This window comes from Antennarius striatus, chromosome 13 (genome assembly GCF_040054535.1).
Source record: "Antennarius striatus isolate MH-2024 chromosome 13, ASM4005453v1, whole genome shotgun sequence".
NCBI classification, from domain to species: domain Eukaryota; kingdom Metazoa; phylum Chordata; class Actinopteri; order Lophiiformes; family Antennariidae; genus Antennarius; species Antennarius striatus.
This window is the reverse complement of record NC_090788.1, coordinates 12864669-12889687: the sequence shown is the minus strand read 5'-3', so window position 1 is coordinate 12889687 and position 25019 is coordinate 12864669. Positions and strand designations below refer to the sequence as shown.

At 39.6% G+C, this 25019-nt stretch overlaps 1 protein-coding gene across 5 annotated transcripts in view; it reads right to left on the bottom strand.

Moving 5' to 3' along the window:
* The window catches only part of gabrg2 (gamma-aminobutyric acid type A receptor subunit gamma2), a 69032-nt gene extending 54073 nt beyond the window's left edge, over window positions 1-14959 (bottom strand). For 4 of the 5 annotated variants that reach the window (XM_068331572.1, XM_068331573.1, XM_068331574.1 and 1 more), the window contains exon 1: window positions 14551-14959. In XM_068331572.1, coding sequence (XP_068187673.1) covers window positions 14551-14660 — 110 coding nt within the window. In that variant the 5' untranslated portion in view covers window positions 14661-14959. The remainder of the gene's footprint in view (window positions 1-14550) is intronic. The other variant, XM_068331576.1, reaches the window with a different exon arrangement.
* Between the last annotated feature and the right edge of the window lie 10060 nt (window positions 14960-25019).

The following is a 25019-nucleotide window of genomic DNA, read 5'->3' as shown; positions in this document are numbered from 1 at the left end:
CATGACAATTTACTATCAATAATAACTCCTAAAAATTTATTTTCACTTACAAATTCAATTTGAATGCCATCAATACTTATTTTTTGTTCAGACATTATGTTGCGATTTCCAAACATTATTACCTTGGTTTTATTTATATTCAAAGATAATTTATTTGAGTCCATCCAATTTTTTATTGTGTTTAGTTCCGTTTACTGTGTTTACAAGCTCAAAATAATCATCACTACTATAACATATATTTGTGTCATCTGCAAATAGTATGAGTTTCAGGACTTTGGTTGTGTTAAATATATCATTTATGTACAGATTGAACAGTTTGGGCCCTAACACTGACCCCTGGGGGACACCACAAGCAATGCCAAGTACATCTGATGAATGTTGACCCATTTTTACAAACTGTACCCGCCCTGTTAAATAACTTTTTAACCAGTCCCCAGCCAACCCCCTAAATCCATATCTTTCCATTTTATTTAGTAATATTACGTGGTTAATAGTATCAAATGCTTTTTTCAGATCAATGAAGAGACCAATTGCATACTTTTTCTGCTCCAGTGCATTAGTTATTTCTTCAATAGCTTCTGTTATTGCCATTGCTGTAGTTCTTTTGGTTCGAAAACCATACTGACCTTCATTAATTATGTGATGTTTCTCAAGAAACTTTTCAAGTCGAGTGTCGAAGAGTTTCTCTAAAATTTTTGAAAATTGAGGCAAAAGTGAGATTGGTCTGTAATTATTTAATGTATGTTTGTTTTCATTTTTGAAGAGTGAAATTACTTTGGCAATTTTCATTTTGCTTGGAAAACAGCCAGTCTGGAATGACAAGTTATAGATATAAGTTAAAGGTTTGACAATATTTAGTATAATTTTTTTAACCAATGACACGCTAATGTCATGACAGTCGGTGGAGGACTTACTCTTACACTTCTTAACGATCTTTGTCACTTCCTGCTCATTTGTAGCTGAGAGGAAGAATGAAAAGGCATTATTTCCAATAGTTGACTTTGCAATTCCACTATGAAGAATATCACCAGCCAACTTAGGGCCAACATTCACAAAAAAATTGTTGAACTTATTTACTACATTATTCATATTATAATCTTCACCATTGTCATCAATAAAGTAATCAGGATATGTCAACTTTGAGGATTTTTTTTTTGATTAGGCTATTCAAAGCATTCCAAGTTCCTTTTATGTTGTTTTTATTTTCATGCAACTTTTTTTGATAGTATAATCGTTTGCTTGTTCTTATGATATCAATTAATTTATTTTTGTACTTCTTATATCTTTGTTCCACTTCTTTTGTTTTTATTTTGAGAAAAGATTTGTAAAGATTGTTTTTCTTTTTACAGGCATTCAATATTCCTTTGGTAATCCAAGGGCTTTTGTGATATTTTTCCTTCATAACATATTCTTTCACAGGGCAGTGATTATTATACATGGAAGTGAAGGCGTCTAATAAAGTACAATAAGCACTGTCCACATTAGGGTCACTGCACACTGAAGTCCAATCCTGGAGCGCCAAACTATTGTTTAGGGCTTGGATCGTTTCATCAGTTAAAATTTGTTTGGAGATTTTTGCCATAATGTCTTTAGTTTTCTTGAAATTACCATTATACAAAGTAAAAACAGGTAAGTGGTCAGTTATGTCACATACAAATAGGCCACTAGTGATTTGATTTCCCATAATATTAGTAAAGATGTTATCAATGATTGTGGCACTATGTGACGTCATTCTGCTCGGTTTTGTTATAGTTGGATACAGAGACAAGCTGTACATTGTGTCAGTGAAGTCATCAACTGTTTTGTGCTTGGTTGGATTTAACAGATCAATGTAAAAATCACCACAGATAAATATGTTTTTTTGCTTGACAGTTGAAAACAGTTCACCAATCCAGTCTGTGAAAGTTTCTATATCTGAAGCAGGTGCCCTGTATACACAACTCATGATGATATTTGTCTTTTTATCATTTAGAATTTCCAATGTTAAACATTCAAATAGTCCCTCCACAGCTGTTGTCATATTAGCCAAAACTTTGAATTTAACAGATTTGTGAATGTATAAGGCAACCCCCCCTCCTGTTTTGCCTACTGTTTATACTGTATATCTTAATTCATAGCCATTAAGACAAAAATCAATACCTTTGTCATCATTGAACCAGGTTTCAGTTATTGCAATGATACTAAATGGACGAGTGAAATGTTGCAGGTAGTCTTTGATAGGCTCAAAATTCATGTACATGCTTCGACTATTAAAGTGGATAATTGACAGGCTATCTGCAGAATCTACACTGTTTTCATAATGTTCTTGGGTGAAATAATTACAGTTTTTAACAATGGCAGAGAGGAAATGATTATCAGGGTCTATTTCAGTGTCTGTGGTGGTGGTGTGCTCTTGATACTCACACGTTTCCAGTTCTACGTGTTGTTGCTGTAGGATCTTCTGTAAGATGTCCATGTCCAAATTGGTGCTTGGTGTAGTTTGTGTTCTTGGTTTGTTTGGCATTATGATGATGAGGAGTCACAAGCTCTATCAATGTCGATACTGTTCAAGGTCTTCTATGCACTTCACCACCAATACTTTTGCTGCCTCCGGTGACCCATTTAGTTTGATGAAGATCTTACAGTTTGTTACCCAGGTTTGTTGAATCTTGCCTTGTTTTTTCAGTTGTCGTGCGATCCTGGCGATGTCGGCATTTTTCTTTGTCAAGTGCTCGTTTATGAATACATTTGTTCCTTTTAGTTTGCGCCCCTGTTTCAGTAGTGCCATTTTCTTTTTCCGATTTGTAAACCTTATGATGAGTGCTGATGGTCTCTCTTTCCTCACTGGTAGTGGGTGACACGCCTCGATGTGCTCCCGGTCCAACTCTTTCCCCTTGCTCTGGAGATAGGAAGCCACCTGTTGCTCCACCTATTGTGTCTCCTGCTCGCTGGGCTCCCCGCTGTCCGCGGCCACCGCACGCGCATATGAGCGGGGCCTGATGTTGATGCCGGTGATGACTACATCATTGATGCGGGAGTATTGCTCCAGCTCGTCCACTCGCCGCTCCAGATCCTTCTCCGCGTTCTGGAGGCGTAGTTGTTTCACCTCCTCCAGGAGCCCCAGAAGCTGCTCCTGCTGCGTTCTGACCACAGACACATCGCCGCACAGAGAATTGAGAGAGAGTTTTATCTCCTCGAACTCCTCTGGTGTCGGGCTTTTCCTTGGTGGGGGCATTGTAGTTTGTTAAGCATCCAGTGGCAGGGGATACTCCAGTCTGTTTGTCAGGGCGTTCGTGTTCCCTGGCTCAGGTGCGCTAGCTTGCAGCACCAACCGAGACAAACAACAAAAGTCCACAGCGAAACACCCGGTAAAAACAGTCAGGCACAGTCAGGAATGTACGTATAAACAAAACAAAACAAAAATTATATTAAGAGTCCATTTACCACACAACAAAAATAAATAAATAAACGTATTCGACGAGCAGCCACCTAAACCCACTTCCACTTCCTCTTCCTCAATCTACTTCAATCTGGAGGTCCTAGTAAACTTCCTGGTTTACTAGGACCTCCAGATTAGGAGGGCAGATCTGGACATTGAAACACTGGAACACAAGTTAGAGGTGGGTAATGGTCACAGGTGAATCATGTTAACTATTAGAATGTTAACTATTGTAATGATACAAAAACTAACTTTGTGTTTGTCAGAAATTAAGATGACCAAAGAAAATGTGCATTGTATGTTTTTATTGCCCGCTGTGATGGTGGTGATGGTGACTCTGTAACGATTCTGGCAGATGGTGTCTCACTGTTCTGCCGTCCTGGATAGCAGGAATCATCCTGAAGTGTCGTAGGCTCTCTCCTGTAACGTATACTTGATTCATTAGACTGGATTACACAATGAATACAAGTGAATTATTGTGCAAATCTTTAGGTTACTGACCACGTTAGTCTGCTGCTCAGGTAAGACCATATATCCAAGAGTCAGGGACAGACCCAGACCTCCACATCAGAAATTTAGTCTACAGCATCACACATGATCTGGACAGATGTTTGTTTGTCTATGATGCAGTCTTTAACATGTTGAAACAATGTTCAGTCTACATGTACCTTGATGGGAATGTGGGTACCATCTGTGCAGCCAATTACAATGAGAAATCCTAAAAGAAATTAAAGTTAATAATCCAATTCTGAGGTTGTAGCACAATGTCATTAAGATATAATTTCAAATTAATTTATCAGATTTCTACATCATTCACCTGCAATCCTGTGGAGCTCCTCCTTGATGATTCTTTCAGAGAGTCTGTTACTGTGGCAACAAATCCAGGGGTTCAGTTTACCTCACTGCATGAAACAGGTCAGGGTTACTGCTGTAACTTTGGGTTAAGTTACCTCCCTTAGTGAAACCAAAGTCACGGTTTTCCCTGATTTCAGTGTTATCTTACCATGGTTTTACACTTAACCTGCTTTGTGAAATGGGTCCACTGTTGTAATGAAGGCCCATTTAAAAAGTTGCAAATAAAATTTAATTTTAAAATATAATTTCAAAATATATTACATACACATGATAAGAGGCATGTTAGAATTTCAAATACACTTTGTAAGGGCCACAATCTGATCACCACATGTTAGAATTTCAAATACACTTTGTAAGGGCCACAATGTGATCGACCACTTCCACAGTTCATCAAACTGTTTCTACAATAGATATTCAAGTCCTGAATAAAGAATGCGCTTATAATGTGCTTATAAGTAATTATGCATTAACATGTTTAACATGTTGCCACAGTGGTGCACTGGTGTTGTGCCCAGAGTGTATCCTGCATCACGCCCCAAGACAGCTGGGATAGGCTCCAGCACCCCGAGACTCATGACAGCAGAAGAAGCAGGTATACAAAATGAATGAATGGATGAATGAATGAACGAGTGAATGAATGAACGAATGAATGAATGAAAATGCTGCCATCAAGGAAGCATGTTGAAAAAGTAAGTGCTGCATAAACCTATCAGCGAAATCTGCAAGGGAAGCTATTGCCAATGGACATAAGTAAGGTGCGTATGTTCTTTGGTTTTGCAACAAAAGGACACGCGAAAAAATAAAAATATGTTCATGTTGTGATTGAAGAGACATACGTGTATACATCAGAGCAGACATTCAAAATCAGCTACATATTTTCATGTAATTCATGCTATCACTGTCTAATTACTGTGAGATTCACTTAAGCAGCAGTTCATTACACCATCAGTCTCTGAGACCTTCTGGAGCAAACACATTTAGGTTGAAAGGCCCTAAGCTACTGTTAAATAAAAAACTTATCCGGAAACTAATTCCAATTATATTTCCCTCCAGTAAGGTGTAAAAAAGTTATGCCTTAGAGAAATATAAAAAGGCGTGGAATGGTAAATAAACACAGCATCATACAGTGTAATATATTTTCACCAAAACAGCAGGAGAAACAACAACAGCAAGAATAAATTTCACCTGCTTTAAATGACTGCTTAAAACCTTGCAGTTCTCCGTTGTCTTTCATTAAATTAAATTAATTCATATTTTGCACACCACTGTGACCCCAACGTGATTTCTATGTTAATCTTACTTTTTATATCCATTGATGATCTTACTTCTTTATGGATTCTTATCTTTATTAATGGAGTTATTTCGACAATAAACTGTTTGCAGGGTGCTAAATAAAGTCCAATATCCCCCACAAGTTAAAAAAAATATTAAACCTGATTTTTATTCAGCTCCCATTTATTACTCTAATTATGGCTATGTGCTTTTTTCATTTTTATTTTTAATATTGTCTTGATGTATCTGTAAATGTTGCAGGTTTATAAAGGTTACAAAAATAAGATTGCTTTGTCTGATGACAGGTGCAGCGATTCCATGCTCAGTTAATGCTGTTAATTTCTTCTTTGTGTTCTGCATCAAATAGTGGACATATATTGTCCTTTGCTTTTTTTCTGTTTTCATTTTCAGCAAATAATGAAAATCCCTCAAAATACAGGTTATTCATTCATCCACTCATTCATTTTCTTACCCACTGCATTGCCCGGGTCACGGGGAGCTGGAGCCTAACAAAGTTGGCATAGGGCGTGAGGCGGGGGCAAACTCTGGGCGCGACACCAGTGCACTGCGAAGCTGCACATATACACGCGCACACCCACTCACTCCTACTGGCAATTTGGGACCGTCCCTGGGCTTGTGCTAGCCATTCGCCGCTTCGCCATAGGCGAAGTAAATTCCAGATTGGCTACAAGGTTTTTAGACTGTGTAGCCACAGTGGCGTTCTTATTTTTATAGAAAAAAGGGTAAAACTTAAAACTTTGTCGCTCGCTAGAGGTGCTCGCTATTTCCTCTAGCGAGCGGATTTCGCTATTTCAGCTAGCGAGCGGCGCTAGCGCCGCTATTTCCGCATGCCGATGGAAAGAGCCGAATTTACCCGAATGCTCCCGATCATTAAATATGCACTCGAGTCATGACCTCCTCTTGTCCAATGAAAAACAAAATATTGTTTTTTTACAAGCTGAACCCGCAAATTTGTGTACAACAAGGCGAGGATGATCGCTCAAAAGAATCCAGTGTTTTATAGTAGAGTTTGTGTTAAAGTGCTCATTAATAAACAAATGGTGAATGCTGAGAGGGGGTAGGAGTGGTGACAGACCGATCAGAAGGTAAATGAAAGATATTATCAATACTTGTTTGTAGTCTTAGTCCACACGATGACGGGTTTTTTTAAAAACGGAACTTTTTAAAAACGCATTGAAAATGATTCGCGTCCACACGACAGCGTTTTTAAAATCATCTCCGTCCACACGCAAACGCATCAGTGTGTTTTCGAAGACGGCTATAAGCGTGCCAACCATGTGGTGGCAGTATTGAGTCAAATTCTATCCAATAAGAATCCTGCATGTTTTGTTGTCACAACACACGGGCCCATAAATATGACGTCACAGCGGTTTTCGTCGCAGGCAAGACGTCAGCGTTTTTAAAAAGTCGCGGATACACCGTCCACACGACAACCCAGACCTAGTGTTTTTAAATAAATCCACCTTGGCCAGCGTTTTTAAAAAGTTGCGTTTTCGTTCCGGATATCTGCGTTGTCGTGTGGATGGAAGGCGTAAACACAACAAAAAAGTTGCGTTTTTAAAATATCCGTTATCGTGTGGACGGAGCCTTAGACTTTTGATACCTGTGACCGGCAGGAATAACCTGCGATGCATGTAAATATGTATTCACCTCGCTTGCTATTTTTCATGCCTTTTTAAATTGAAATGAAAAATCATGTTGAATTAAGTAAAATAAACTATGGCATACCAATGGTGTTGGTGGTGGTCAAAGTTAAAATGTCTTCTAGTCTAAGTAAAACTTACAAGTAAACATTGAGTAATATTTTGTATGACTGTATCTTCACATAGTGAATACAAGTTTTCAAGTGTTGAATCTCACATTCATACCTGCATAAAGTAGGACAGAAATAAAGATAGTTAAGCTTGAACTGTTGACTTTAGTGTATTTTTGTAGGTAAACGGAACGGAAAATTTTGTCCTCAGAATGCACCAGAATGCAGGAAAACAACCCCATTCTCTAAAACATTTCCCGGGGGAGGCCCCCCGGCTTCCCCCATGGGAGTGTCCCCCCCCACGCGCCCCGCAATGAGCGTCGGTCGTCCACGCACTAAACCACTGTCTTGGACACAGAATGTGGCTTTTTGTGGCTTGCTCAATTCCTTTACACTGAGCCACAGTGGCTTAGTCATACTACATCCTAGTGCAAGCCCAGGGACCGGCCAATTAACCTGAAGTGCATGTTTTTGGAGAGAACCCGGAGAGAACCCACACAGACATGGGAAGAACATGCAGACTCCGCTGCGCCACTGTGCCACCCAAAATACAGTTTGATTGAAATATAATATTCTACTACATTTTTTTCAAACATGTACACTCTTCAGAAAGCGATGTTTTCCTTGGCAAAAAAGACTGGCTAACAAATCACTCTGGAAACTTAATTCATTAAATGCAAGTCCTGCCTCAGTTGACAGAAAATGTGAAACTGTAGCTGTTCAGTGAGGTACATGTGTTTCTGACTGAGGATGGAGCATTTCAAAGCACTTTTGGATAAACCATACACCCGCAGGACTCAGTGGAGCAGATCAATATTACGACCAACAACTCCAACAAGTGAAATCAATGTAATGGTCCTTAGGTCCTTCTTATCCCAAGGTCACTGTGACAGTAAAAATGTGCCAAACCCTTGAACCATTAAAGGCTTATTGGCTTTAACACTGAAAATGCAAATGCGACAACCGTGCGATAATGAAGCATTTTTCATTCCCTCTAGAGTGTTTTAGACTTCTTCAACAAAACTAATAGGAACCCAAACTGCAGAGCACCAGAGGAACACCGCTTCTCACACAGCACTCCATGCATGTCTTTTTTGTCTTTTTTTTTCTGACGCACAAAAGCACAGTCTTAAAAAAAAGGAGTATCAAGCTTTCAAAGCTTTGAAGCAATGAGAGGAAAATAGATGTCTGTGTGAGGAAAAAACAAGAGTAATGGTGAGAAAACAAGACACTGTTTCCATGGCAAAGCACAAGGACAGAAGCCTTGTGCTTTGTGAACACTCTTTTGACCAATGTTCTTTCTTAGATTGCATTAAGTTCCATCTGTATCCCCTAAAACATGTGCCTATGACATCATCATGATAATTTAACAGATGACAATCAGCTACATAAGGTATGAGGAAAGATTGGGGAATTTTTAAATATCTGGTATTTTTCAGGTTGTTTCTCTTATAATCAGTATTCCTCTCACAGAGTTTCTCTTATCTCTGTATGGAAATGTTCCAAAGACGAGATCATCAAAGGAGGTGCCATGTGTTCTCCACTGCAGGCAGATCTGAGGTTTGCCTACTAATTCAGTATTTGAAAATCCACAGAGAAGTGTGTTCTCGCATGTGGGTGTGTGTGTGTGTGTGTGTGTGTGTGTGTGTGTGTGTGTCTGTGTGTGTGTGTGTGTGTGTCTGTGTGTCTGTAAGTCTGTGTGCCTGTGTGGAGTTGTGTTGGTTTTTTCCCATGCGTGTCCATGTTTATGTAATGATAGCTGTGTATTTAATGAAGGACTGGAGTGAAGTGTTTCGTGTTCCCAGCTATCCTCATTGAATCAGTCTGATTGTTAATGTATTCAACCTCTTCACATAATGCCATCTTAAAAAATCACTCTTATCTGCACTATAGGCAGGAAACACAACCTATCCACGTGCACCAGAAAGTACAGCTCAATTAAAAAGGTCATCGAAGTTTTCATGTAATGTAAATAGAACTGCCCTATCAAGCAGTTTTACATATTCAGATTAGGATAATAGCAGGTAGCCTACAATTAGCATCCACGTCCATTTTTCTTCTCCTCTTTTTTGAAAGTGTAGCAAATAAAACACCAGAACTAATTAGCATTTATTTTTTGTATCAACCAAAATAAAACAGATCCTGCTAATGTGGCAACAGCATAATAAACGATTTATGCACACCATGTTCATGCTCAAACCATTTTTCACAAGTTGCATAATGTACCAGTGCATTTTTACAACTAATAAACAAACTTTAACCATTATAATGAAGTGGAGTGTTCCTACTTCAACAGTCAGACGGTTTAATATTTCTGATTCTAGTTGTGTACATGTTCGTTAATCAACTGGACTGTGGTAGTTTAAGTCACCCCTGATGGTTGATTTACAATAAAGCCTTCAGTCAATCCAGTCTAAACATAATCAAATTAGCTATTTTAAGGCAAGCTTGATTCTTTCAGTGGTAACATAAGACAAATTATGCCATCTGTAATGTTGCTATTAGTGATAATACAGTAATCATATTATACTGTTTCTAGCAGGAACCTGTGGAAATTCCCCGATAAAACAATAATATCAGACTTTGTTTGCTTTCTTTTTTTTCTTCGCCGTCACAAGAAAACAAACCGCTGTGTCCGACGAAACCATAAAGGCTGTTTGTGTGGGACAGACGAACGTGAAGATGAAGGTCACTTCAACGTTACGGTCCGACCATCCGGGTAGACGTCAGCTTTGTGAGTCCTGGTGAATAAAGTATCGGGGTTCCCCACACGACAACGTGAAGTCCATCACAATCAAAGAATACAAACCACTATGTTTGATGAAGCCAAAACAGCCCCACAAGTAAGACACGTGGACAAATGTGAAGACAAGAGCTAACTCGGCTAGCGGCCCGAACTTCTGGGTAGACACCGGCCAAAACTGTACACAAGAAAACATTTGTTTTCTTGTGTACAGTGTGTTTGCATTATATGTCAATGGACATTAAACAGAAAATATATATATACAGTATATATTTTGGTGGTGATAGCTGTTTAATTCCGCGATGCTCTCAGGAGCATCGTGGAACGTGATTCCTTCTGGCGGATGTGCCGTGATTGGTTGGGCACTTGATGGACAGCTAGTGGGTGGAGTTAAATGTGTGACAGCGTAAGGTTTTCAAGTGAGCATTATTCAGAGATATAGGTAGGGATATAACAGCAAAACATCTCCCCACCTATATATTTGATGAAGCTCACTTGAAAATCTAACGCTGTCATGCTGTCACCAACTCCACCCACTACCTGTCAATCAAGTGCCCAACTAATCACGGCGCCCAAACAATCACGGCACATCTGCCAGAAGAAATCAAGTGAACAATATGGCGTGAGGCATCTGTTATGTTAGGGAAAGAAATAACTATACATGGACTACCCAGTTAACTTAATTTTACAGTGTCATAACTGTTCCAACAATTTTCATGTTTTTGAGTAGAGAGTCCAAACAGCAGGAACGAGACAGAAAACGGCAACAAATTCTGAGTGAAACTCTGACTGAAAGAGAGGAAACGATTGTGTCACAAAAAAAACGGAGAACTACTGTTCTTAACCAGACCCAATGAATGTGAGGTATAAAAAAAGTATGTCTGTTGACACAATGACTGCTTCGGCCAAAAAGGAAACTCTTATATTTGCAACCTCCGTCCGTTTGCGAACAACAGGGGGTGAAAACATTTCTTAATGCTGTTGTACCGTCTTCAAAAAATGGGCAAAACTCAACTGAAAAGGATGAAATCAAAGCTTTGCACGTTAATTAAGTTTTCTTCCAGTCTTGTTCATGTACGCGATCAACAACCAACCTATGGCCAAAACAACGAGGAAACATCATCAGACCGTCCAGTTGTGTTTCTGCTGCAGACTCTGTTGAGTTTATTAACACTCCTACGATGAAGAAGAGCTGAATCCCTACTATGATCTGATTCTGTACTTTGAAAAGTATTTTGAAAAGTCTTTATTTTGAAAAGTCTCTCCACCAGATTACAGACTCAACGGAGATCAGGATGGCGTCGGAACCGTAATGGACGTTGAAAACAAACCGACTGCAATGGCCTGACTGGGTCTAATGCATTCTGGGCTTCCCATTAGAGTAATACAGTTTAAAGAAACTGCACTTACGTTACTTCTGAACACTGGCCCTTTGCAAAAAATCAATCCTTGTTTGGATAACTGAAATACAAGACGTGACCGATTGGATCATTAAATTTGAATTAAAGTCACAAAGTTTGTCTTTCATTGCCAGAACGTACAGCAAATCTGTGTACATTTTTATATTTCATTTATTGTTTATCGTCTCTGTTTTATTTTTTTTCAATCCTAGTATGTTCTTGCTAGCAGGATCACTTCAGCCACTGAATCTGAAGATTCTATTAGATTTATTTAAGCAACTAATGACATATTGAACTATTTATTATCTAGTTTTGATACAAACTCATGCAATGTTAACTTCAGAAGACTTTTATGATGATTTTCAAAGAAAAATAATTCCTAACAAGGCAGTCAGAGACTGCAACATCCTGCGAAGGGTCGGTAGGCGTACCCTGATAGTACCTGACAAGTGCATAGCTTTGACCTTTGAGGGTAGGTCAAAGCTTTTCTCTAGCTTTGACCATAAATTAAAGCTAGTGCATTGATAGATCAAAGCACTAGCTTTTATGTATAGTCTTACTCAAACTGGCCTTTTCTCTTGTCTTTCTGTCTTATCCTGTTCCAGTGTGTACAAAAGTTTAAATTTGACCTTGACCTAGTTTTCTCAAAGTCAAGGTCATCATCTCATTTTCAATCCCTTTGCCCCCCAAGTAAACTGCTTTTTGTTTCATCTTTCTATCTGCAACGGTTGCGAATGTATTTGGTGGATATATGAAGCAATGGAAGAACACACAACCACTGACAATTACAATTCATTACCACTTTGAATCGGGATGTAATAAGTTCTCATTTTTCATACAATTGAAATAATGCATGATTAAAATGAAGCTTAAACTAAAAATGAACAATTCTGAAATGGCATTTGCTATGATATCTCGATTTGTCAAAAAACTATGCAGTTTTTTCTTGATCAACTAAATGAACATCATGAGAAAACAACTACAACTGTATAAACACACTATTGTAATGCATTTTGTGGGTATGACTTTCATTCACCATCCAAACTGCTTCAGATTTTAGAGATCAAAAGGTAAGAACCACCACAATACCTGAGCAGGTATTTCTCATTCATTTGACTTCCTCTCAATTTTCATGAGTCCAGTGATCACATCGCTAACCTAATACCTTCACCAAGGAGGTCATGTTTTGTTTAGCTGTTAACATGACTACTAAATAGTTGTGAATTAATTTTGATGACTGTTTTGGAGACTTTCTGTTTTCAAAGAAGTCTTTACTGCATATAATGCAGCCTTATCTGAAATGACGTTCTTGATATGGTGATTTAGAACATTTAAGTTCATCAAATTCATTAAAAGGCTTCATTGAGATATTAAATAATTTGCAGCTAAACTCAAATTGCAGCAGAAACGGTGTTGATTCAGTTCACGCATTTGTATTTATGTGTATTCTTAGTTAATCATCTCCAACCTGAAGAAAAAATAAGTTGTAAAAAACTGTTTCCTGGAATAGCTATTGAGCTAATAATGAACCTAAAGTGATCCAAAATTTGATGATTTGGTTTTCATAGTAACATATCCCCATTATGAGGGTGAAAATACCACAGGACACATTACTTTACCCTTCTTTGTCAAAATGCTGTAATGATACTTTGGGGTGTAAAACAGTATTTGACCATGCAGTGAGCTTAATTGGTGCTGATAGCCGTCAGACATCGCCACACATAGTAACTGCCACAATGAGTCACAAAGCAGCATAGATTACTTTAAACATGCCCAAGGCCCAGAGACATGTCTTATGTAAGAGGTCTAATGGATGTATCACAAATGACTTCAAAGCATTAGCTGTCCTTCAGTTATCACACATGACTTGTATAAAAACCATCAGAAGAGACAATAGCCCACATAATAGCATCTACCTGAGGTCTAAATATATCTATTTCATTTATACAGATGCTTATATGAGGAGCTCTTGCAGTTTACTAAATGCATATCCTGCCTGTCTGAACTTAGCTTATGGGGCAGTGTGCAGGGTCCATTCAAGCAAACAGTGAGCACTGCTTGTGCATACTAATAACACACACACACACACACACACACACACACACACACACACACACACACACACACACACACACACACAGACACACACACACACACACACACACACAGGTTTTCAACGCAAGGCTGGGCAGGTTGTGGTTGCAATCAGCATGGCGGTGATAGCACGTCATCTGAAGTATCTGCTGCCATTTTTCACCCTCTACAAGAATATGAGGCGGAAGCAGCGAGGGGACAATAAGCATGCTGCTCCTTGACTATTCTTATCTTTGGTTCTATCTTAACGAGGAAGCCATAAAGTGGATTCACAAAACATATTTGCACGTCGGTCATAACGTAGTCAAGACATATTTCACTGTAGGACAAGGATCATCGTGTTACCATTGTTTTATTATGCTTTTATTCTCTGAGCTCTCTGTGATTTTTATTTTTTTTAAATTTCACCTAAAGAACGCTAGAATTCCTCTAACCATTCACCACCGGCTGGAACACGAACACTAGTAACAGGGCTTTGCCTACTAAAATAGACCTTATCCTTAAGGATAGCTTAGCAGAGACTATGTGTAGCCTTAGCTTAAAGCCAATTACCCTGTCACTATGTTACTTCTGGAAGAAACACGAACAAATCAACTCCTCAATGAAACGCTTCCGTAAATAAAGATCCCGTTAGAAAATCCCGTGGTTTATGTAGACTACAGCTGTTCGCCATTAAATATATTTAAAATATATTATGATACACGAAATTCCACACGTAATATACACACCAAAATAATAATTATAACAATAATATTACATATCTGTATTGAAGCGGCATAATTCTACTGTTATATTAAACAACATGTCTTGGGTTTTATATTTTAACGACAGATCCTCCTTCACAGCTACCGGACCTCTCAGGATCGCATGAACAGCAGGGTTGTGTGAGAAACACACCGCAAAATTATGAAAAAAAAAAAAAAGAAGAAGGAAATCGCACTCCCCAAAAAGCCGACACAGAATAACGAGTAGGCATCACGCATTAATAGCTTACCTTTTAGGGAGATTGATGGCGATAAATACCCAGATAAACACCTTCAGGAGGTGGGTAGGCTTCGCCATCGTGCATTTGGGGGCTAAATTTGGTGAAGCCATCGTCACCATCTTCGTTTCCTCTTTATTGCAGATGTCCGTCTATTTACTGCGATACATTACGCACGGTAGCAGGAGCGGCTCCTGAGGCAGACGAGCTGTGGAGTCCAATCAGCCAATACCAAATCAATGCGATGGGAAACCTTGCGTTTCGCTCGTTTTTTTTTTTTTTTAAATATATATTTTTTATATCTCTGTTGCTGAATCAACAGCCAAACAGGGCCCACAAAACCGCCACGAATACCCAAACCCCCTCCCTTTTGAAATGAGCCACAGAGCAGCTGGGAAAAGCAGTGGAGCCTCCGTCTGCATGTAGATTAACACCGGGGTCAGAGAGGAACTGATAGACGGTGCTGCGGCACGGATCAACACATGCGTGGTTTCACCGAGCAGGAACACAGAAGATGGGACACAGCCTTAGCCGGCTGCTTGAAGAAAACAAACATGGTCGCTTTATTTTATTTCATTCTGTGTAATTTATTTATGTAGGGACATTTTTTTGAGATGGACAACGTGATACTTCTTATTTTATTTTATTTTATTTTTTCTTATAAGGAAAATATCCACTGGTTACTGGTGTGAAACTAAAACCTGAGCCATTTGGTAATTAAATGTGAGTAAGCAATTAAATGTGAATAAGCAAGACAAAGCCATGAGTTTCTTACTGGAAGATAATGAACCACCATTTTGTGCAGGTTTGAGCAATACAAGACTACAACTGCCCGTGTTTGTCCTACTTTTCCAACCCTAAGTGTAGATGAAATAAAATATTGAAAATCCTAAGTAATTGCACCATTTTTGGTAGTGATGGCCAAATTATGTGAATAAGCAATTATCAGAAATTAAGGTAAGGTCTCTGAGCCCCAAACAGACGACTGGTAGGGCAAATATAGCAGATTATGCAGGATCAGAGGCCACAATAAGAGTCTAAAGGCAATGTCATCATGTCTCTGGCAGTTTTCCTACCGATAGTGCAGAAAAATAATATCTTGTAAAGCCCAAGTAATTACAACAAGCTGTTCCATTTTATAACTACTGCCAACCAATGAGAGTCAGCAGTTAATGTATTTCAGTGTAGACCCCTTGGGTCCAAGGTATGGATGAGCTAATACACCATCAGTTTCACCATCAGTTTCACCAGCAATGTCTATAGCAGACCGGAAGATGATGTGTGTTAGTTGTGTTTTCCTATCGAAAATGACCAAAAAAACATCTTTAGAAGCCTCTGTGGACAGCCATGCTAAAGAGGATCCTTTATGTAGCTCGATTTGGAATCCTGAAACAGTATTCATGACTCCAGTACACCCATGATTTCAGCACCCTGGTCAGCTCTGTGAGTTTAAATGTAAGTTACGTATGTAACTATGGTTCTATGAATTCTGGATGACTGCCAGAGGCAGTGCCTTAACACTGGTTAAAATTTGTCGCACGCACATGCAGGTCGAGTATTAATATCAACAAAGTCACAGGGGTGACATGAAGACGGTGGGCGTGTACCGCAGTAGCCAGCATACATAAGAACCCCTTTGTCATTCATTACTTCCCTGTGGAATCTTCTCGTGAGATTCCGAGTGACGGGACGTAACGGCAGTCATCCAGAATTCATAGAACCATAGTTACATATGTAAATTTGACTGCAAAGTAGAGGTATGCGAGAGTGTAGGCAAACAGCATAGGATGGTAGTGTGAAGGATGACTCTGGTGGTGAGGAAGATGAAGAGGGCAAAGGCAGAGCAGAGAACGAAATGGTGGAAGCTGGAAAAGGACGAGAGTTGCATGACTTTTAGGAAGGAGTTAAGACAGGCTCTTGGTGGTCAGGAGGTGCTTCCAGATGACTGGACAAATTCAGCTAATGTGATCAGGGAGACAGGTAGGAGAGTACTTGGTGTGTCATCTGGAAGGAAAGAATATAAGGAGACTTGGTGGGGGAATGAGCAGTTACATGAGTGTATACAGAGAAAGATGTTAGCTAAGAAGAAGTGGGACACTGAGAGGACTAAAGAGAGTAGACAGGAGTACAGAGAAATGCAGCGTAAGGTGAAAGTAGAGATAGCAAAGGCCAAACAAGGGGCTTATGATAACTTGTATGGCAGGTTGGACAGAAAAGAGGGAGAGACTGTAGGACCCCTAGACAGAAAGGTCTTGTTCCTCCTGGGCTGCAGCTTGAGGAGGCAGCCCCTGGATACTCTAACTCTCCTGGTAATGTGGGATGTACGCTCTAGATGCAGGCCATTGATCCAAACCTGCAATGGCCACAAGTGTAGGGTACCCAGTGGTACTACTGCTGTCATTGATGTCAGCATCCCCAACAGCCTGAGAAAGAAGCCGAATGGTAGCATCTCATTCCTCCAAAAACAGAGAAGACATTGTAAAATGGCATCCAACCATCAAAGAGCGGGGCATGCAAGCATTCGGTGGGGGTCTAGGTTCAAACCAATGAACATGACTGCCTGCCATGACTGCCTGCCTGGACTGCCTGTGTTACATGATTTATTAGAGCTTCTGTGTCCTGCTTCACCTGTTCTCTTGTTAGAGAGCAGACCAACCAATTGTCCAGGTACAGGAGGATCTGCATGCCACGAGCATGCACCTTGTGAATATCTTGGGGCCAGGGGAACCCCGAATGGGAGGACCTTGACCTGGTAGGCTCTGCCTTCGAAATCAAGGTATTGCCTGTGGTGCAGAGCTATAGCCACATAGAAATATGTGTCCTTCAAGTCGATTGATGTGAACATGCTGTGTACCCTGACTGCATGGAGCACATCTGCTGTCCTCAGCATATGGAAAGGCAGGTGTTGAATAGGTGTTGAGCCTTCGCAAGTCCAGTATAGGGCGAAAACCTCCATCTTTTTTTTTGACCAAAAATACACCTTTTCGTGTCTAGGTATCAAGTTGTTCGCTGGCATTCTTTTTCAGGAGGGTGGCCACTTCCTGCCTGAGTGCCTGGAATTTTGTTAGATCATTGACGATGATCATCCTGATCCCACTGAAAGTGGGGGGCTGGTGGCGAAACTGGATGCTGTACCCTTGAGAGATTGTTGCCACCACCCAGGGATCTGAAGAGCAGCTTCTCCAGCGGTTGAGATGCTGCTGCGAGAAGTGTCCTACAGCCGGCCCCTGACCCTCAGGGTCCATACCTCCTGCCCCTTAATTCTCCAGGGGCGAAACACCGACCTCCGAGCCCTCTGCATCTGGGGTGGCGAACAAGGGGGAGCAGAATGCCGTTGTCCAATCTGCCTGACATTCGAGCCCCTTGGGTAGCTGCCCTGCCGTAATGGCGGCCGAGGTTGACTGGCGTCATAGCCTGGCGCAGACCATTGCCTTGTTGCCAGAAATGGCAACTGAAGGCTGTCAAAGCTGCGGAGACACTCTTATGGGAACACTGTCTACTTTGGTACACGTCCACCATCATCATGTCACACTTGTGACTTTGTTGATATTAATAATACTCGACCTGCACGTACGTGCGACTGATCTTATCCAGTATTAAAGGGGTCCTAATATGAAAATCACACTTTTTCAGGTCCCTACATATACATAGTGGTCCTCCTAACCCGACCAACTCCTAGAATCTGGTGAACAAACGCTTCCTGCATCAATAGATATTTGGAGTTTTAGTAATTCCTGGTCCAGACCAAATCGAAATGATCGGATTTTGTTGGAGTGTATTTGTTACATCACAAATCTCGCTTGATTGGACAGAGTGATTGATGATATTGATTGGTTGACAAGCCCAAGGGTGTGGCAGTCCCCGAGGGGGGAGTTTGTTCAGGCTACGGTAGCATAGTGCGGTAATGTCCTAGCTGAGGGCTACACACTGAAAGTTCCTCACAAACTGTTGTACTCAGTTCGTGAACCACACAGTACAACTGTGTGGTTCGTGATCAGGCTATGTAGCGGTGTTTGGTAATGACCTGGATCAGAGCTACACACTGAAAGTTCCTCACAAGTTGTTGATTTCAGCTAGCATTTGGCTAATTAGTTGGCAGTCAGGTGTGTGTGTATGTGTGTGTGTGTGTCCCTGTGTGTGTGTGTTTATGCGTGTGAGTGTGTGTGTGTGTGTGTGTGTGTGTGTGTGTGTGTGTGTGTGTGTCCGCCCGAGGCTATCACCAGCATCACAGCGAACACATAATGAGTTGCATATTAATTACTTATTCAGAACAATTGTCTGTTTTTGGTGAATGAAAGCAGCTTAAGCTCTTCTAAGTGATTGGAGAGCTGCGTGTATCCACACACACACACACACACACACACACACACACACACACACACACACACACACACACACACAAAAACACAAATGCGCACGCGCACACGAGAATACAAGAGAAAAACATGGTCTTACAAGTTAAATCCCATGTTTCATTGGATTGCGTTAGCTTAGCTCCCGTGTTATACATGATCTGTCATTGTCCATGACGATTTTTGGAAAACACAGCTTTAACTATCACAATACATTACCACTTTGAAGCGGGATGTAACTATCTCACCGGCCGGTCACATCGTGTTTACACAGTGAGCCACAAGTCTTTGCTCAGCAAAGACTGGGGAACATGAGGAAGCAGGTCCATGCTTAGCACTGAAAAATCAACAGTCATATAACATATCATGAAAATCAAGAGTGATGCAACATCAGAAATGTAGAAAACAAAAGAGGAGAAAACAAACCAAATGCATTTTGAAATGTCTTTACATTAAGTTTTAAGTGGGATTCTCCTGCAGTGATAACAAAAAATAAATACAAATAAATGGAGCTGAAAAATTTAGATGGAATAAACAAGGAATCCTTTTCATTAACTTGAAAATTTGCACAACTCTCCCCTGTTAAAATTGAGCTTTAGAAACAAGAAAGCACTTTGTGGGATAACTCAACTACTGAAATATCACCAGATTTCAGGTTATATTTTTCATTCACTTATTGTTGCTTATTTCTTCTTTCAAACCAGTGAACTTCATTGAGGTCCGTAATCTAACAATATGTCATGCTGTGTTGTTTTGTGCTCTCAGCTGATTTAATGAGGACCCGCATCAGGAGTACCGTGTTTGTATCTCTTGATTCACTTCAGGTTTAGATTTGTTCTTTTGTGACCCTGATAATGGTGTAGGAACACTTTCATGCTTTAACATCATGTTAGCAAAAAGAGAAGTCTTACTACAGTGACAACCAACCATTGTCAGGAGTGGCCTTGAAAACAAAGAAATCGTCTACAAAACCATTCTGTATTTAGGTTTCAACCTCCTTAACTTATGAAAGAAACTATTTTTGGTCAAGAAAATTCTTGTCACAAACAGGAGTGAGTCTAGATTCAGCTGTTTGCGGAGGCTCAGCCCTTGGTAGTAGGATACATATTGGTGCCTACATAGTCCATTTGTTGTTACCAGGACTGTGTAAGTTAAGCCAAAAATGCACATAGAAAATTGTGTCAATATCATTCTGGAACATAAAATTTTGTCACACTCATCATTTGTGTAGCACTATAGACGTTATGGAAAGCTATGGCTAATCTGATGAGGCAAGGACCACAGACCAATGGGTGGGAATGAACTGTTGTCGTGGTTGTATAACAAGGTTTGAGATAGACAGACGGTCCAACACAATACAATGTAAATGTAGATACAACAATATTAATATTGTAATTGGCACAATCCTATTTGGGGCGGCAGTGGCTCAGCGGTGGAGCAGACGTCTTGAAGACAGATCGCTCAGCCATCGGTGGTTTGAGTCCCACTCGCGCCAGGACATCCATCGGATGTCCTGGCGCGTGAGCTGTCCATGGCGTGTGAGCTGACGGTGGGAGGTGTCGGCTCACCTCCCAGCCACTTCCGAGGCACCCTTGAGCAAGGCGCCGTCCCCCCCACAAGATGCTCATTGGGGTGCGATTTTCTCATGCGACCCGTCACTCCGCCTCCCCTGTACATGTATACTGTACTACTAATTGCATGCCTACAGGCCCCTAGTGTGCTGTGCCTGTTTCTGGGGCCTGTAACCTGTAACCACGTGCTTTGAATAACACATATACAGTGTATACTGTATACATGTGTGAGTGTAAAGAGAATTTCCCCATGAGGGGTTAACAAAGTGTGAATTATTATTATTATCATCATCATTATATTATTATTATTATTATTGTTATTGTTATTGTTATTATTATCATTAATGATATCTTATTTCAAATGTGCTTTCTATTTTTTGCTTTCTTGTGTAAGTTTGCTTATGTTACTTCACTAACTTCACTAATGTTCCATGTCTTTTTTTCTATTATGCCTGGTGAAGTTTATATCTTCTTTTTTTGTAAGTTTGAAGACCTCAGTAAGCAGTCTTTTAGTAAATCTTCCCTGTGTGATGTAGGAAAATTGGAAGACATTTTCAGCCGTTGTGCTTTTGCCTTTAAATATTCTACAACTGAAATAAAAAACAGCATTTCTTTTAAGTGAGTATGCTAAGCATCCAACGCTGTCAAACCAGTTTGCCTGAAAGGTTCTTTTTATGAACCTCACTGATCTTGTGGGTCCTGAAAGCTTTAACTGGTTAGGACCTGTGTCTTTCTTCGTAAATTAGAAGAAGCATTTTCAGATCTTGTTGCTCTGGCTTGTTGGCCTGAATGCCTCACCTACATCATTGGTCTCTCTTTCTCTCTTGCTTTCTCCTTAATACACATATTTAAAAGTAGAAATATAATGTTAGCAGATATAATATATTATAACATAATAATATATTAATAGAATTATGTCAGCAGGTAGCATATCTAAAACAATTGCTTGCTGTCAATTTCAAAAATGCATGAATGAATGTTAATGAATATTAACCTATCTCACACAGTCATTCTTACACTATTTCTGTATCAAGGCACCCAGAGCTTAGCAAACACTATGAAATGTTGCCATGACAACATTGGTTTTCTCGGATCTCCGTCATACTAAAATAAATAATATAAGACAATTCTTCAACCTTGAAAATAACTGATAAATAATTAAGAAGATATGATTTTACATGTCAGATCCAGCTTTATTTTTCATCATTGAGCTTTTTTCACTCAAATGTTCGGACATCGCTCCCAAAGCACAACTGTTACTGGGATCCATTTAAATGAGTCAAGTAATTGTTATCCCCTTTAAATATACATTTAATCTCCCAGACCTGCATTATGATCAAAATCTCGATTCAACTGTGAACAATGGTTGGATTATCCACAGTTTGCCTTACTTGGATTTTTTTGGCTGATATTTTGTCTTCACATAACCATTTTTTTCACTATGTTGAGAAAAGTGAAAAAGACAACCTATTCCAAACTTAAATCAAATCTTCCTTACAACCCTCCATGAATTGTTGTCAAAATTCATGTCCAGTATATCTTACATACAAACAGAATTACAAAAACAAATAAACAAACAAACAAACAGTTTGCGTTTACACAACCACCTTCCACTTTAATTAATAATAAAGTGCTGTCTTCTACTTTGAATTTCAACCAAATGAAATATAGCGCCCCTTGTTATGTTCCATCCATAGGTGAAAGAAAGTTCAAAAAACAGTTTATGGCTGTATCAATATTGCTTTGATGCAGTAAACCATCATTTATATGTGGACTGAACAAATAATAAGGATTATGCAGAAAATCATTTGGCGCTGAGTCCATTCACATTCACACAATCACACTGAGTCGACTGTTTTCCACAAGGCTTGTGAGGCACCTGCCAGCATCTGATAACTTCCCACTGTAATTCAGGGGGAAATATAGCTTGCTGATATTATAGCCTTTTTATGCGGTATTTGGTCTGCTTGATGTTAAGCAGGTATAATCTCCACTCTCGAAGGTAAATCACAGGGACTTTCTGCTCTCAGCTATGGCATTATTTCTGAGGCTTTTATGTTCTCTTCAGTGTCAAGCTTCATGAAACATAAACCACAACTGAGTCCAGAGTCACTGATGCTGTCATTAGAAATTATATATGAGGAATAAATGCTTGAATGTAGGAATGGTACAAATGGCAGCCAGAATACTGTCAATTTAAAACCAATCGAATTTATCAAATCATTTTGAGCTGTTTTGTTAAACCTCTTCATTATTACAAGATGCTGGCACCCACTGATCCTCAAGGGAAACTGCATATCTATAAATTCCTTTGCCTCTGTGTTTTAATAAGTAATGTTGGAGAAAGACATGCATAGGCAATTTGCTATGGCCTACATGCACTCAGCAATCCTCTAGATGAGACCATGTCACCTATTGTAAGTCATTAAGAAAGCAGCAGGGGATTGACGCTTTCTTTTAAGTCCCATTTTGATAATATTGAAAGGGTCTTCTGTAAGCAGCGACCAATACCACTGAACTTCAGAGAGCAGAATACTGCATATACAATGCCCGGCCAAAAAAAAGTCACGGTTTGGGTTTCAATAAGCAAATTGTATCGTTATGATCAGGGGTTGCTTCGGTTGGTCAGGTCTAGGCTCAGCAATATTATTCAGCAAAAAAATTAAGTCAGCTGAGTATCTGAATGTACTGAATGACCAGGCTATCCCATGACAGGATTTTTTCTCCCGGATAGCACAATCATATTCCAGGACAACCATGCCAAAATTTATCGGACTCTAATTGTGAAAGAGTGGTCCAGGGAGCGTGAGGAATCTATTTGACAAATCAATTTGCCATTCTTATTCTCCAATACTTGGTAATTACAAGTTATTCAGTCTCTTTATCTGCCTCAAGATCTTTGTTTCCCATCATCTCTTTCATCCCAAACGGAAGACCACCGACTAATCAAACTGTTTTACTTGTAAGGAATGAAAATGAAAGAACACCATTACATGTGGTTTTCATCAGGAAAATGATTTTATGAGGCATAGCAACACATTTTTACTGTACAATTACATTGACAAGAAATGCTACAATTCAGTGCTCAGTTTTAATTTTGTGAACATTGGAACTGCCTTGCCCAATTTATGCCGTGGATCTCCGAACACATCAGTGGTTTTTAACACCTTTGACTTAAATTCATTGCTTAGGACAATGTGCTTTCTACAATGGTCATTATACTCTTTCCTGTGCCTCCAGTCGATTTCACAACATCTTATTCAACCCAAAGCCATTACAATCTTTGCTATTTTGTATAGCTGGAATACTGGCTTTTTACACACAGATGATTTATTTGGCTTCATCATGGTCATGGTGGAGGTGAAATCATTTTTGTCTCTGATGTGGTGAATATCGACTGGCAGATTTGATGTATCAATTGCCTTTAACCCTGTCAACAAGCTATTGGAAATACAGATTTGAATTTCCCATTAACCGAATTATAAGTGAAAAAAAAAACTGTCATGAAAACCTCAATGTCTTTTTTAAAGACACAGTTTAATTCTCAGCTAAGCTTATACTTAATTGTAACTCAGGCTAATGGCAAGTAAAGCCTGTTAGTAATCATGCTTTCAATGAAGTCACAATTTTATTTTAGCATCAAGCAGTTATTCAAAAGAGACCCAAAAATCCCTCATGAGAAAAATCATGGCAAAATGTCAAAAAGATTCAAAGCAAAAGCTAGGTGGCCCTCTGTTTGAGATGAAGGAGAGGATGGGAAAGAAAGATTGTGAGGCAGATAAGGAGACTGATTAACTTCTAAGAAAACAAATGAACTATTCAATTATCTATACATCCAGTTAAATTTTCCCTTCCACCAGTTTGCTTTTAGAAGATATTGAATGCTAAAAACTATCCTTTGATTGAGAACCTTAACATCAGCATTTTTTTTCCCCAGAGAACAAAATTAAGGGAAACACTGTTTATACATCTGAAACAATGAACATAACCTGATCCACATGAGGTTAGATCTGCATCATAAATCACCATGGTCATCTAGTCAGGTCAAAAAAGAGACACCTTTGTGACATTGAAAACATTGGCTTGAGACAAAGCATATCTTGATAAGCCACTAATATCGCTTCTCACTTTACCCATCAGGTTGTTTGTCAGCATGTGTGTCTTTTTGTCTCTCTGAGTTGGCACCAGAGGGAGCTTGTTCCTATCTGCTCATGTGATAATCAGCCTATAAGAGCTTTGGCAGTAGCAGCACCATCTTGGCATGCTGATCAATCTTGGACAGCCAAGTTATTATCATGTGTTCTATACTTTTACTATTTAAATCCTCAGGATCCTTGTACAAAAGCACCCCATATAGAGTTACCAGAGATAAAGTTCACTGTGTGATTTATGGAGTTACATTAGGGTAAGGAGCAGGGATTACGAAACATAAAGACTCTGTAATCAGGCAGCAATATCAGTCCTACCTGAAAAATATCAGGTAGAGACAAAAAAGATGTTTACAAATGCACTTCCAGACTCCACCTAATAAGGTAAAATAAGTCAATTTTAGTGCATA